This window comes from Botrytis fragariae (assembly GCF_013461495.1).
Source record: "Botrytis fragariae strain BVB16 chromosome Unknown tig00000161, whole genome shotgun sequence".
NCBI classification, from domain to species: Eukaryota; Fungi; Ascomycota; class Leotiomycetes; order Helotiales; family Sclerotiniaceae; genus Botrytis; species Botrytis fragariae.
This window is the reverse complement of record NW_023500998.1, coordinates 356,354-371,191: the sequence shown is the minus strand read 5'-3', so window position 1 is coordinate 371,191 and position 14,838 is coordinate 356,354. Positions and strand designations below refer to the sequence as shown.

The window sequence follows — 14,838 nt, the reverse complement described above, 5'->3', positions numbered from 1 at the left end:
ATGAAGGAATAAGAAATCTATCAAAAACAAGAACCTGCTTACTTATTACTTATTACTACTACTACTGCTACTACTACTTAATTACCACTTTACTCCTTCTACCTTCTTCTTTCCACTATTGAAACTTTCCTTATCCTCTCGCCTCTTTTTTTTTCTCCACGAGGCTAAGATAGAGAGAAATCCAAAGCTAAAAATCAAATCAATCAATCTACTCTTAACTGAACCTCCATCCTTCTTTTCGTTCTTCACCACACACGACCCTCGATCAAGAATCCCCCCCCCACCATCCACCACCCACCTCACCTTGTCTTGTACCCCGCCGACCGCATCCAACTCTTTTAAACAACAACATAAATTTTCCAATCATATCTTCATTCCATTTTTCTGTTCTCCATTCCCATCCAAAAAGATTTCGGGCATGGATACAATGTTGGGTAACGGAGCGCCACAACCGCCGCAGCCGCAGCATATGCGAAATGGAAGCAGCTCCAACACTCAATATCCTCGTCATATGAGCACAGGTAGCTTAAGTATTCCAAATGGTCAATCGGGTCCTATCAATGGTGGTTCTGCTAGAGCAGATGGTGTTGCGAGAAGTCCTCCTACTAGACAAAGTAAGAATCGAAAGCTTCCGGGGAGTTTGGTGGTGATGAAGTTACTAATGCCGCTTTGCATAGATACCGGCCATGTTCCGTGTAAATTCTTTAGACAAGTGAGTAAAGTTCAAGCTTCTAATGTACTAGAAATGATCGAGTTGCTGATGGTTGAGAATTGTTAGGGTACTTGTCAAGGTATGTCGTATATCCTGAAGCATATCATCACCGGAGCCTTCAACTAATAGGTAATCTACAGCTGGTCAAGCTTGTCCTTTTAGTCACGATCTAGCTAGCACAACTGATAATGTCTGCAAATACTTCTCAAAGGTATTACATTCTATTCATAAAGTGAGGTCAGGATGCTAACTTTCTGCGAAGGGTAACTGCAAGTTCGGACCTAAATGCGCAAATATACACGTTCTCCCCGACGGAAGACGAATCAATTACAATAAAAATATGCCACCGATGGCCCCGGGACTAAACATTGGAGGACGAATAAACCCCGATCCATATCATGGACAAGGTTCGGCTTTAACCACTTCCTTTGCTCGAGCTCAAGGTGTACCACCTTCACCATATGGTCAACCTTACTCACCTTTTGCAACACAAGAGGATGGATTCGTTCCTATGATTGGCAGACAACAAGGTATTGATATCGGTATCCCTACGATCGAAGCGAGTTATGCGTCACATCCCGGATCGAATTATGGATCACCTAGAGATGATATAATGGATCGATTTGGTGGGGGACTTTCGCCAATTGCAGCCAAGGGGTTGAGTGTGTTGGATGCTCCTTTGCCAGCTTCGTTCGATAGTAGTGGTGTTTCGTGGATTGCAAGACATGGAAAGATAGCATCCTCAGTTCCCACGACCTTTGGTATCGATTCTCCTCCAGCATCATCAGTCGGTGGGGGAAAACCATCAGATGCCTTGAGAAACCTACACAGCTCTGCATTTGGAGATGATACTAGAGATCGATTCCATGGGATTGCATCATCTCCACCATCCGAAGAATACTTTGGCAAGCGCACTATGCATTCTCAACGATCGACCAAACCAAAGATGATATCAGCAAGTGTTCCCAAGGGACGCGAGGAGCAAGATTGGGGTGAGGCTTTTAACTTTGAAGAAGATTTACTGCCAGAATCTCTCAATGATCTTATGACACCAGCAGAGAAAGCTAGAAGAAATTCTCGAGCTGCTTATGACGAATCCAAGCCATCTCGAGGATTTTACGATGAGATCAGATCTACATCTTACACCCCAAGCAATGATACCCCGACAAAATTCGGTTCTCCATCAAACGGAAGTCCCTCTAGGTGGAATGCTTACTTTCAATCAAAACCCAAGGAAGAAGAGATTTCTCGAGCGTCAGTATTTGGACATGTCGGCTCTCCTCTTCGTAACTCCCTTCTTCATGAAGGAGCAAGTCCCGGCTCTAGAGCAATTGCTCGACCTAATACATCTGGTGATGCATCTTCATTTATTGCGTCTCCTCCACGTCATAACCCTCTGTCTATGATTTCTCAGCAACTCCAACGAACTCGTCTTTCCGGAACTGAGCCTATTGGTAGCGGATCCAGCCTTCTTTCATCATCATCTGCGCGTACTGCAACTACTCCTACAAGTTCAAGTCGATCGCCTTTTGCAGCTGACCGACAAACTAGCTCAAGTAGTATTGGTGGCAGTGGCAGATTTACAACACCTATTGATGAGGAACAAGGTGATTTTGTCTTCAACATGGAAGGTATGGATGATGATGAAAGAAGTCAAAAGAAAAGCAGTCCTTGGAACATCGCAGGAAGTGACAAGAGCCCAAGTCTAGCCGCTATTGGTGGTGGTCGAACCATTCCAGCAAATAAGACTAACGGCAGTGGTATTGATGGAATGTTTGGTGGACAATGATTTTGACCGTCAATTTTTGGGCTCAATTCGCAGTATCGCTTAACTAACTAACTATTGGATCTTTCGGACTTCATCATACATAAATCGAATTGCGAATTTCACTTCTCATGTACCCTTGGTTATTCGGTTCACATCTAGACACCAGCGCTCAACACCCGACTTCCTTGCACACATATCTCCGAACATATTACGATTGTATCATAGAGAGTTTGACCTTGGGGTTTCTTATAATACAACTGGAGTTGATCACAAAGTTCATTCGCTCTCTCTGCGATTTTGCATAATAGGGTAACGACGGAAATTTGGGAAATATGGGAGTTTGTTTTGTCTTTTTCTTCATTTGGGAAGCGGGGAGTTCTTTTATGAGGTAATCTGATCAAAGCAAAAGGCAAAAGATCATTGCAAATACTGCATACATACTAGAATGGTTTTGAATGATAGGAAGAAAGAATGGCAATGAGAGTTTGTAGATTATGATATGATGAGTATCCTGACTGTGAGTGATTGTGGGTGAGTGATTGTGAGTGAGTGATTCATTGGTTCTGATTGGCTTGCATTCACGAGTAAACAAAATAAACCAGATACGCAACAGAAGAGAATAGATGTCCCGGTGGATGTAATACCTATCCAATAATTGTATGAGTTGAAGTTACACATAACCCAAAAATGGAAACCAATCAGATGGTGATTTTAGAATGAGCTTTGACCCGCCTCAGGTTATAAAATATGACTAAGCTTCTTAAGGTTGCTTCCATCAACGCGGCTCCATAGCTACCTTGCCATCTCCAAAAGCTTCGAATTACAATTATACCAACTTCTTCGCCCTGCTACTCAACCAACCCATTTTCCCTCCAAATTCTCCGACGGAATAAACAAACCTACTACTTGAACAATCAAGATGTCAGAACGCGACCTTCAAACAATTATTCAAAAACTCAAATCCCCATCAACATCCTACCAAGAGAGCTCATCACTCCTCTCCAAAGCCAAACTCACACTTCTCAAATTAAATGCCTTGACTCCACAAGCATCAACATCACCTTCCATATTGTCTCTCGCTCGCGAAGTCTTCGAAACCGGTGCTCTAGTTTCCATTCGAGCAAAGGATCCAGCGGGTTTCACACGCTACGTTCATCAATTAACTCCATACTACGAGCTTCCAGACGACAAATTTAGCGCCAAGAGCTCGGGAGAGAAGAATAAGATCACAGGATTATATCTTTTGTTGTTGCTGACACAAGGGGATTATGCGGGCTTTCACACGGAATTGGAGGGGTTGGAATTGAGGGAGGATGGTGGAAAGAGGGTTGAGGAAGATAAATATTTGGGATATCCGATCAAGTTGGAGAGATGGTTGATGGAGGGTAGTTATGATTTGGTTTGGAAGGCAATGGAGGGTGGTAAGGTGCCGAGTGAGGAGTATGGAGTTTTCAGTGAGGTGAGTTGGTTTTGTTGTTACATTGTGTCTTGTTATTGTGCAATCAGCCGCGAGGTTGGATGTGCTGTGACTGCGGATTTTGAGAAGTGCATCGACTAACGCTTTACGAATAGATCTTGATTAACCAAATTCGCTCTGAAATTGCTTCATCTTCCGAAACCGCATATCCATCCCTACCTATTTCATCCACAAAGAATCTCCTCTTCTTGCCATCAGAAGGAGCAGTAGTACAATTTGCGCAACACAGGGGATGGTTGATTGAAGATGGACGGATATACTTCCCTAATCAAAAGTTGAAGAATGGAGTGAATGTGGAAGCTGGAGAGGTCGCCGAGGAGAAGGAAATTAGTATGACAGCTATTGAGAATACCCTTGGTTATGCTAGGGAGTTGGAGACGATTGTATAAGCTGGATATTGTGTCTGGCTGTGCATGATATTTGAATGATGGGAGGAATGGAGGAATGGAGGGATGGAGGGGTAGAAAACGATATGCGTAGATGAGGAGAGCATAAGAAATCATGAGTGTAACTTTAGATAGCGGGCATGGCATAATATCCATATGACATTTCGATGACTTAATTTCATGCTTGCATGTTCTACTTTTGAAGCTGATCATATCAAAAGTTGTCAAGAGGTGACTTTTGGAAGATCCAAGAAGTGATCCAGCAGCCGTATTTCAGCTTCGGTGCCCTCTCTACGCGAACGAGACAATGAACTCTTATCTTTCAACTACTTGCATGGATGTATACAATTCATGGTTTCATGGAATTTATCAATCGATCTCCTAACAATAACTATATGGAAATAGATGCTTGCTTTTACTACGTAGACATATCCACTCGTTACTTTATTGCACTTTGCGCCAAAAGACGTGACTTCGCGAATTGAAATTTGGACAAAGCGCGTCTCCCTTGAAAATACCGGGGTAAATATCAATATCATCGTGCCACAAGCCGCGAACCACGAGCCACGAGATTAATTGAAAGGAAACTGGGCATCTGGGGATTTGTGAATCTATCAGTTGTTAATCTTGAGGTGGTAATTGTATCTCCGTGCACTCCACGACTTGTACTCTTGATCAATTTCTCACACCATCTTCAAAATTCACAGCACGCAAACAATGGATCTCTCCACCACCGCCTCAGAGATGGATACGGAGATTGAAATCCATAATCGGAAAAGAGATTTTCATCACCCGTACACCCCGTATCCCATCCAGGAAACTTTTATGCAAACGGTGTGGGATGTTTTGGAAGAGGGGAAGATTGGGATTTTGGAGAGTCCAACGGGGACGGGGAAGAGTTTGAGTTTGATTTGTGGAGGGGTGACGTGGTTGAGGGGGTGGAAGGGGAGGGTTTTGGAGGGAGTGGTTGAGGAGAATGGGGGTGGGGGTGGGAATGGAGGGGAGGGTCTCACTGGCTCGTCGGAACCAGAGTGGGTGATTCAGGCGGCGAGGGAGAGGAGGAAAAGGGAGTTGGTTTCCAGGCGGGAGGAGATGGAGAGGAGATTGGAGAGAATTAGAGAGAGGGAGAGGAAGGAGAGGGATAGGATGGCTGGAAAGGGAGATGGGAGGAGTGGGAAGAGAAGGAAGATTGGGGGAGATGGGGATGGGAATGCGAATGGAGAGAGTGCTGGTGGAAATGAAGATGAGTTTTTATTGGAGGATTGGGATAGTGATGGGGAGGCTGGTGGTGGTGGGAAGAAAGGAACTGGAGATGAGACCATTTTCTCAAGAGAAACGTTGGAGTTGAAGAAGAGTGTTGGGTTGTGGAGTAAAGGAGTAGAAGATGAAGATGAGGAACCGGATGATGAGATGAAGGTTTTTACGCACTTTGATCACTTTCTGTTAATGACTAACATTCAATAGATATTTTACTGTTCAAGAACTCATTCTCAACTAACTCAATTTATCAACGAACTCCGACGAGTAGAATTCCCACCATCTATACCTCCATCAGACGAAAAGAAAGAACCCCTCCACGAACATCTCAAACATCTAACCCTCGGTTCCCGCAAAAATCTCTGCATCAACCCAAAAGTAAATAAACTCAACTCCGTAACCGCAATTAACGAACGTTGCGCCGAACTCCAACAATCTTCAACCCCCAAAGAACAAAAATGCCCTCATCTACCCAATCAAGATAACAAACCCCTCGTCAACACTTTTCGCGATCACACACTTGCTACGATCCGCGATATCGAAGATATGGGTTCTCTAGGAAAAGAAATCTCAATCTGTCCATACTATGCTTCTAGAGCTGCCATCAAACCCGCAGAAATAGTCACATTGCCTTACCCATTACTCTTGCAGAAGAGCGCGAGAGAAGCGCTTGGGATTAGTTTGAAGGGACATGTGGTTATTATTGATGAGGCGCATAATTTGATGGATGCGATTGCGGGGATTTATGGGACGGAAATGGAGTTAGGGGAGTTGAGGCTGGCGAAGGAAATGTTGGGGAATTATTTTCGGAAGTTTGCGAAGAGGTTGGGGGGGAAGAATAGGATTTATGTGGCGCAGACGATTAGGGTGGTGGATAGTTTGGTGGGTTATTTGGTGAGGATGTTGGAGGGGTCGGTAGGTTTTGTTCTTTTTGCTCTTTTCGCTCTCTTCCTATTTTGGATTTTGGGTTTGAGTTTGAGGGGTGTGAAAGAAGAGAATCAGATGAATGAATAGGTACGAGATAGCTAACAAACAAATGCAATAGGAAAGAGATGGAGTAGTCTCTCAAAAAGATCTCCTATCCGGAAAAGGAGCCGATCAAATCGATCTCTTCAAATTAATCCGCTATCTCCAAGAAAGTAAATTAGCACGCAAAGTCGAATCATACACCGACCACATCCGAACATCTCAACCCCAACCACAAACCTCCGTCTCCTCATCCAAGCTCAAAGATCCCCCAAGTCAACCCCTATTCTACATACCCTAACATCTCTCCTGCTCGCTCTCACCCATCCCACATCCGAAGGCCAACTCTTCTTCCTCAAACACGAAAACGACATCACTCTTAAATTCCAACTCCTCAACCCCGCTATTCACTTCGACTCTATTGTTTCATCCGCCCGCGCCGTCATTCTAGCTGGTGGAACCATGTCCCCCTTCTCAGATTACACATCCATCCTCTTTCCCTCCATCCCACCCCATAAAATCACAACTCTCTCCTGCGGCCACGTCATCCCATCTAGTAACCTCTTCGCGAGTGTAGTCTCCAAAGGCCCCACGGGATATCCCTTCAAGTGGACGTACGAAAATCGCGCGAATGCAGAGATGATGGATGAGCTGGGGAGAGTCCTGGTAAATGTTTGCACGGTTGTTCCTGGGGGCGTGGTGGTTTTCTTCCCCAGTTATAGGGTTTTGGATACGATTCTTGCTAGGTTTGCAGTTTTTCATCAAAATAACAATAATAATGGTAATAGTATCAGCAAACCCAAATCCATCCTCCAAAGATTAGAAGAGAAGAAGACGGTAGTGCGGGAAGCGAAAGAGGATAGTGTAGAGGAGATACTGAGAAGGTATGGAAAAGCAATAGAAGAGGGAAAGGGCGGGTTGCTGTTTAGTGTTGTGGGGGGGAAATTGAGCGAGGGAATTAATTTCTCGGATGAGTTGGGGAGAGCGGTGGTGATTGTCGGATTGCCGTTTCCAAATGCGAGGACGGCAGAGTGGAGGAGACGGTTGAGGTTTGTGGAGGAGAGTGCTGTTAAGCGGTTATCGGGGGATTATTCGATTTCCTCTCCTTTGACGGGATGGGGAGATGGGGAAAATAAAAATGGGAATGGAAATGGGGAGACGGGAGGGAAAGAAGGAAATATGGAAACAGAAATACATATCCCGAAAGAGATCAAAGAAGAGATACAAAGAAAAGCAAAAGAAGAAGCGAAGGAATTCTTTGAAAATGTATGTATGAGAGCGGTAAATCAGAGTGTGGGGAGAGCGATAAGACATAAAGGGGATTGGGCGGGGATTTTGATGGTGGATGAGAGGTTTAGGGGGAGAGGGTGAGGGGGAAATTGGCGGGCTGGATTAGAGAGGGGGTTAGGGGGTGGGGGAGGGGGAGCAGGGGTTTGGGAGGGTGGTGGGGGACTGGGAGCGTTTGTTAGGGGAGGAGGGGTGGATAAGGAGGGAAGGGAAGGGAAGGGGGGATAGATTAGAATAGATTGTTATTGAAAGGGGGATAGATAATGGATATGAATACGCGATTGTGAAAACTTTCGAAATTGTATACACATGTATACATGAGTATACACGAATGAAAGATACAAAACAAATAAGTATACTGCGTCAAATCGAATCAAACGGAAGTTGAATGAATGAACGAATGAATGCATAATATATGAATGTAAACCGGATGTTGATACGAAACACATCGATTGATTAGGCTCCTACTCCTCAATGCCCTCGAAAGCGAAGTGATTCTATTTTCCTACTTGTTAAACTCAGTATATTAATTATAGAATCTACCTCCAGGATCCAAATCATAGATTCCAGTTTAGAGTATATGAAATCTGAAATAAAATAAGAATAAATAAATTCAAGATGTAATCATGAAATTTATTCTCTATTTGTGGAGTTTATTCTTTTATAGGATTTCTTTTTCCTTTTCTTTTTTGGATGATGTTTGATAAGGATATGGAGAGATGGGATAGGATAGGATATAATTATCTTGTGAATAGGGAAATGAGTATTGGGTTACTTTGTATTGCATTGTATGGCAGAGTATCTAGTATAATATCTAGTATACATACTCTCTTCATCTTCATTTTCATCCCCTATCTCCATTTCCAACTCCGTATTTTCCATTTCATATCTTGAGACAGAGAGTAAGATGTGCGTATATACAAATTTAGGGATTTCGATATTCAAAATCTAGAATCTAGATATCTATCTCAATAATCGAGTTCAGAAAGAAATCTTTACTTTTGTTTGTACGCTATATTTCGTCGTTCGTGTTTATAGTCTGATAATGTTATATACATGTATGTATGTATGTATGTATGTACAGACGAAATATAGACTCAATCAAATCTACATACCCACCTACCTATCTACCTATCTCCCATTACTAACTCCTTACTCGCTAAATACTCTCGATAACGATTCTATGAATTATGTAAAGTATCTAGGTAGGTATCTAAAGCATCTAAAATATACCTACTCAATCAGTAAAGCATGCTCGAATCCCCAGGGATAGGATATAGTACATCCATCATCTCATATCACATTCATCATATCATATCATATCAAATCACATCAATCATCTCATCTCCCGACAAAAATCTCTCGCTTAATATCGTTTCTCGTTTACCGAATAATACAGACATACTTACTTCTCTCTTCTATATATCTACCCAGAAAATCATCATATCGCATACCTCTCAACTCAACTCAGCTTAGCTCAGCATAAATCTCTATAATCTGTTTGATTTTTGATTCGTTCGTTGGATTAGGGTAGTGCGTGATTTTGAATGATGAATGAATGAATGACGTGTGGGGTGTAGATTTTGATTTTGAGTTAGATTTGGGAGATGAGAGATGAGAGATGAGAGATGAGAGATGAGAGATGATGGATGATCTATTATATGGGATTTGGTTTATTTCTTTTTGGGGATTAATTGCGTGGTTTGTGCACATTATGGAGGGTTTGAGGGTCGAGTAGGTAGGTAGTCAGGACGGAAAAGGGGAATTCGATGAGCGTAGATTGGTAGATTGTTGTATTATCTAGAAAGCGACAAATTTGCTGGTCTTGTGAGCTTAGGTTATATGGCACTGCTGAATAATATTTGTCAAATCACATAATGAGAGGAGGAGTCTTTCTAGGACTACCTAGGTAGGACTAAAGAATCCAGTAGTAGTATGTTCTTTAATTATCAATCAGAATATAAATTATATCAAAACTATATAGGGTCATCGGCATATGGAGGAGGAGCCTCCTCGTCATAATTTCCAATATTAGGAAGCCCAGCATTATTAACCAACCTATCTGCTGCATCCAATCTCTTTTGTTCCTCCAATTTCACCACCCACAATGCCGATCCAACTGCTGAAGTCAGTAGGAAAAACATCGAAAGCACAGGTACAAGTTGTAATAGCAAAGCAACTGTTCCAAACCTATTGATTATTAGTATATCTTCATTTTCATGGCCAACATAAAGATAACGAACCAAGTGTATTTCCACTTCCTACTATTGATTTCTCTCTTTCTTTCCTTCTTCGTCAAACCCCGTAATTTAAAATATCTCCAATGATGTAAAGGACCAGCTCTCGCACCCGTCAAGACTAAGAAAGCAGGTGTTCCAATCACGGGTATAAAATTCAGAGGAAGGAATACAACAAATTCCGCTATTTGTCGAAAAGAAAATGGAGAGTAAACCGCAGATGTGGTTGGTTTTCCGAGCATTTTAACTTCATTCTGCGCATCGTGATGGAGAATTCGAGAAGGAGAAACGAGATCGATGAGTCCTTCTTTGATAAGTGTTGCCTAGTTTGGATTCTATTAGTTCTGCGAATTGAAGGGAGGAGGAATACATACATCGAAAACATCAACCAATGTTTCATCTACCAATAATGCTTCAAACAATAACGCGATCAATACTTGTCCCTCCCCAAGCACAAGAAAAACAGCATTAAACCATGCTCCTGGTCCATGCCATATCGCCAGAAAAGCTACTTGCGGTAGATAAGTAAAGGCAAATAGTAAACCGAGAACAACAATTGATGTTATAGTGAGGGGAATTAATCGTTTGCCAAAAAGAGGATAGAATTGGCGATCGGAGAGAAAATATAAGATGCCTTTGAAAGGATAGAGAAAGGATGCGCTGACTACAGTTTTGATGGGAAGGTATGCGAGAGAAGGGTCGAAACGAGGGTGAGGCATTGGATTGGAGATGAAGATTAGAGAGATTGTGGAATGTGGAATGTAGAATATGAAATTGAGAGGAATTGATTTATTGAATACTCGTATGGTGTTGTCTATGATAAATGACAAGTATAAACATTCATCGCATTACGAGTAATAATAAGTTTCCGCAAATCCGTAAAACGTTGCTATGACGCGCAAATATAATCGTGATTACTTAAGCGGTCAATGCGATATGGATCGCCAAGTATGGGGAAGTCGTACACTACTGCGAGGACCGTTGAATGTTGGCGGGGCAGCTGCAGAGATCAGAAGTATCATCAAGAATATCAAGTTGGCGTTGAACGGGTTTGATTCGATTTGTTTACTTGCAGAGTGCTTGTTGTTGATAGGTACAAAGAGAGAGTAGATATGCTGAGAATATGTAAGTTATTTCCTTTTGTTTGAATGAAGAACCAACATTTTCTACAAACAACATCAACATCCTTCCCCTCTTCAACCCAAACAAGAGAAAGGTCGTCTCTAATGTCATACAAACAGGATTGAAACCACGATCCGTCTTCGTCGCGCAATCCATACACCCGATGCGTCTCTCGTAAAACGAATCCTTAAATCCCATCCTAATCTCCTTCACAACCCCGATATCTCACCTCACGGTCTCTCAAACACATCTCTACATCTAGCCTCCTCTCTCGGGCATCTAGAAGTTGCATCTCTCCTTCTCTCTCTCGGTCATGAATCCTTATCCATTTCACTCAATGAAGAACATCAAACGGCGCTCATGCTCGCTGCTGGTGCCGGCCACACCGACATTGTAAATCTTCTCTGCTCCCAAGGTCCCTCTGTATCTGGTATTCTCAGAAGAGATATCAGAGGTCGAGATGCAATTATGTATGCCAGTCGTGGAGGTCATGATACTTGTTTACAAATCCTTTTGACGTGTGCAGCGGTGTACAAAGATCCGGAAGCAGTACTTGCAAATGCTGATGTGGATGGAAACACGGCATTGCATTTTGCAAGTAGTAATGGACATATGTTGGTACTTAGAACATTGCTGGCAGCGGGTGCGAATGCAGAGATGAGAAATGTGTGGAAGTGGACTCCGATTGCTTATAGTGCTACTATACAAGCGGAAGTTTATTTTAAGAAGTTGGTGAGTGAAGTGGAGAAGAGGAAGGAGATGAGGGTGGAGGTAAAGAAAAGTTCTATGCCCTCAAGCTTTAGTTTTGGTAGGGGAGAGAAGAAGGGGGCGGGTGTCAGGATTGTGACGGTTGATGATTGATTGATGCACACACAACTTTGTGGGGATAACAACTGGACCCTGATGATTGATGAGTTAAGATGATAACGATCATGATGATCTATATGGATGGGAAGGCAAATGGGCGCATATATTGGATTTGGTGTTTGGGATTTTACGTGCTGCCTGCGCTTTTTGCATGATGGATCAGTAGAACGCGACCTTTTGCGAGACTCTCCTTTGAACAATGTGTATAGCATTTGCTTATGATGACTCTGATCTTTGTAGATCATTTCAAATACAAGAAATATCACACAGATGCCGTTGTTGGCACATATGAATGCAGCGATATAACATTCAGTTGCTTGTTCACTGAGATGAAAACTTAGTGGGCAGAATTTCAATACCTTTTCAGTGAAAGAGGCAAAGCATATTTTAAGCAGGCAGTCAAGCTCCAATAAGATATATTTCTAAATAAGATACCGAAAACAAAATGAAATCATTCAATCAACAATATTCAACACACACCAACATAACTTCCAAACCCACTTACAACACCAAAAGAAAACATACATAACATCCACAAAACCAAAAACCGAACGCCACTCTCATCTCTACTCAAGCCCTCATCCTGCTCCCAAAGACCAACAACAAGCACCCACACCATCCACACCGGTAAAGCTATCAACCAAACCCCTCTTTCTCTTCTCTTCTCATTGTTCATCTCACGCTTCACAACCACAAAACCCCCAAACTTCCCACCAATGCCAGAGTAGCAATCGTTTTCAACCCCATATTTCCTCTCTCCTTCACAGCCCCAGAGTTGGAAGTTGTACTCTCAGCAGTATTGGCGCTGTCGGTTGCAGATCCTGTGGGAGTGGACTCTTCAGAGCCGCTAGATTCTCCAGAGTCTCCAGATCCACTCGTCTCAGCTGCTTGTCCTCCTGTCTCGGTAGGATTGCTACTACTGGCTGTAGAAGCGAATAGTGCGCAGGGGTTGGTGATTTGTTGATCTGTTGCTGTGGCGCTGAAGGCTGTTAGGCTGCGGGTAAGTTCTGGCGTTTGTTAGTTGATTGTGGTGTAGTAGTCACATTCTTCGTGCGTGTTCTTGGTGTATCTGATTCCAACGATCTGGCTAGAGGGTTGATGTGAGAAACCCGTGAAGATAACTCACCTTCTAAATTCAAACAAGCCGGCGCATTACTGCTATAACAATCTCCAACACTAGTCGCAAAGGCGCTTAGAGAACCACAGCAAGGCTCGTCGAAACTAGCAGTTTGTGTTGCACATGCCGGGAGTCCGCTGCCGGTGATGGGACATTTGGCATCGAGGGACATGAAAGATGACTTTGTTGTAATAATACTGTTAGTAACTAGACAGCTTCTAGAACAACAAAGCATATGGCCGAGACCGAGGAAAGGAGAAATATCAACATACAATAGGACAACCGAACACCGTCTGACCCGCAATATCACTCGGAACAAACGTAGGAAAAAGTCCTCCCCCATCGGTTATACCGCCAATTTCTGAGGCTGCTGCTGTAGTAGTCATATTTGCAGAGATTTCTCGATGTGCAATGAATTTACCTTTTGCCATGTACGTCTGGAGGGACAGTTATCCTGGGCTTATATTATCGCGATGGTAATATTGCATTCCTGGAGTGAGGTGTGTGGAATTTTGATGGAGCAAGGGAGGGGAACGCGTTGGAATTTTTGGTAATGTAATACGAAGTGAATGACCGATTTTAGGGATTTAACAGTAATCGGGATTTAGGTAAATGTCGTTTCATTATGTTTTGGTAATGTAAAGGGGTATAACTTGTCATCGGAAAATTCGGGAATGAAATTCCTTGAAGTAAAAGGACTTTCATTTATATTGATGGTCCTATCCCTAGCTTAAAGAAAATGATACTCGGATTCAGCGGTGCAATGATCTTTAATTTCCTCTTAATGGTTTCAAGGCCTTGTAATTGCTGCGGATGTTCTTAGAATCCCAGGTTTTTGTCGAATTCCTGAGCTTCTTCAATTTTCGCGCTGTCTAACAAGATTCTGGACTTTCATATCCCAGGGCTTAATACACATGAACTCTTTTATAGTTGGCTCTGATTTATCATGTGGTTCCTTACGGTTAGTAGTGCCAACTCTATTTGCAGAAGTTTCATATGAGGAATCAGGGAATGCAATGTTGGAATGACTGAAGGTATTGTATTAGTACGATCATCAAACAATATGACCAAGCTTAGCAGCGATACTTACCTAAGTATCTGAATCAATCGTATTATTTGCCACAGAAGTCATCATCCCAGTTCTGTATCGCACTTTAGCGAAGATGGAAACCTGTAATGCGGGTACGCGTTTGTTGATTTGATGGAGATATCGGTAACATCTACCAAAGCTGGTGTATGAAGTTTGTAAAAGTTGCTGCTGAAAGTTATGTGAGAATAACCTTTAACATACATCTACGAGCATCAATTCTAACACATGACTCGGTTTCAATGTGACTTGATGGTATCTTGGTAGTGTTGGTTTGCAATATGGAAATATCGAGGAAGAATTGGGGCTGTTTTTTTACCTTCCTCGAGTGGTGCTGCTTAGATATAGTAACAACCAAGAGGTTTCATGAAGGACCGTCTATCTGCTGTAAAGAATGTGCAGAGTAACTGATGTTATTAGTACTTCGATTTCATCCAAACTTAAGATCAAAAGCTTTAGCCGTTTATCATAGTCTTAGACTAATTCAAAGAGTTATTAATGGGACAAAAGATCAGACAGTTTCTCATTGTTGAAATGTACGTGATCTTCTAATGT

General features: G+C 42.5%; 6 protein-coding genes across 6 annotated transcripts; 4 read left to right on the top strand and 2 right to left on the bottom strand.

Moving 5' to 3' along the window:
- Positions 1–418: 418 nt before the first annotated feature.
- Bfra_009275 (putative spindle poison sensitivity protein scp3 protein) lies at positions 419–2,501 on the top strand (the record flags this gene model as incomplete). The annotated part of the gene is made up of 5 exons (XM_037339621.1): positions 419–614; positions 678–712; positions 779–791; positions 853–923; positions 975–2,501. 5 exons carry the CDS (start codon positions 419–421, stop codon positions 2,499–2,501), a joined length of 1,842 nt encoding a protein of 613 aa, XP_037189671.1.
- An 898-nt stretch (positions 2,502–3,399) lies between these two features.
- Bfra_009274 (putative 26s proteasome regulatory subunit rpn12 protein) lies at positions 3,400–4,346 on the top strand (the record flags this gene model as incomplete). Its single annotated transcript, XM_037339620.1, has 2 exons — positions 3,400–3,939; positions 4,053–4,346. 2 exons carry the CDS (start codon positions 3,400–3,402, stop codon positions 4,344–4,346), a joined length of 834 nt encoding a protein of 277 aa, XP_037189670.1.
- Positions 4,347–5,060: 714 nt separating this feature from the next.
- On the top strand, positions 5,061–7,937 carry Bfra_009273 (putative atp-dependent rna helicase chl1 protein; the record flags this gene model as incomplete). The annotated part of the gene is made up of 4 exons (XM_037339619.1): positions 5,061–5,759; positions 5,808–6,515; positions 6,646–6,841; positions 6,907–7,937. The coding sequence occupies 4 exons, from the start codon at positions 5,061–5,063 to the stop codon at positions 7,935–7,937; spliced, it is 2,634 nt and encodes an 877-aa protein (XP_037189669.1).
- Positions 7,938–9,829: 1,892 nt separating this feature from the next.
- Bfra_009272 (uncharacterized protein) lies at positions 9,830–10,809 on the bottom strand (the record flags this gene model as incomplete). The annotated part of the gene is made up of 3 exons (XM_037339618.1): positions 9,830–10,043; positions 10,097–10,413; positions 10,465–10,809. 3 exons carry the CDS (start codon positions 10,807–10,809, stop codon positions 9,830–9,832), a joined length of 876 nt encoding a protein of 291 aa, XP_037189668.1.
- Positions 10,810–10,981: 172 nt separating this feature from the next.
- On the top strand, positions 10,982–12,073 carry Bfra_009271 (putative spherulin-1b precursor protein; the record flags this gene model as incomplete). Its single annotated transcript, XM_037339617.1, has 2 exons — positions 10,982–11,139; positions 11,332–12,073. 2 exons carry the CDS (start codon positions 10,982–10,984, stop codon positions 12,071–12,073), a joined length of 900 nt encoding a protein of 299 aa, XP_037189667.1.
- A 690-nt stretch (positions 12,074–12,763) lies between these two features.
- On the bottom strand, positions 12,764–13,627 carry Bfra_009270 (uncharacterized protein; the record flags this gene model as incomplete). The annotated part of the gene is made up of 3 exons (XM_037339616.1): positions 12,764–13,086; positions 13,206–13,377; positions 13,469–13,627. The coding sequence occupies 3 exons, from the start codon at positions 13,625–13,627 to the stop codon at positions 12,764–12,766; spliced, it is 654 nt and encodes a 217-aa protein (XP_037189666.1).
- Positions 13,628–14,838: the final 1,211 nt, after the last annotated feature.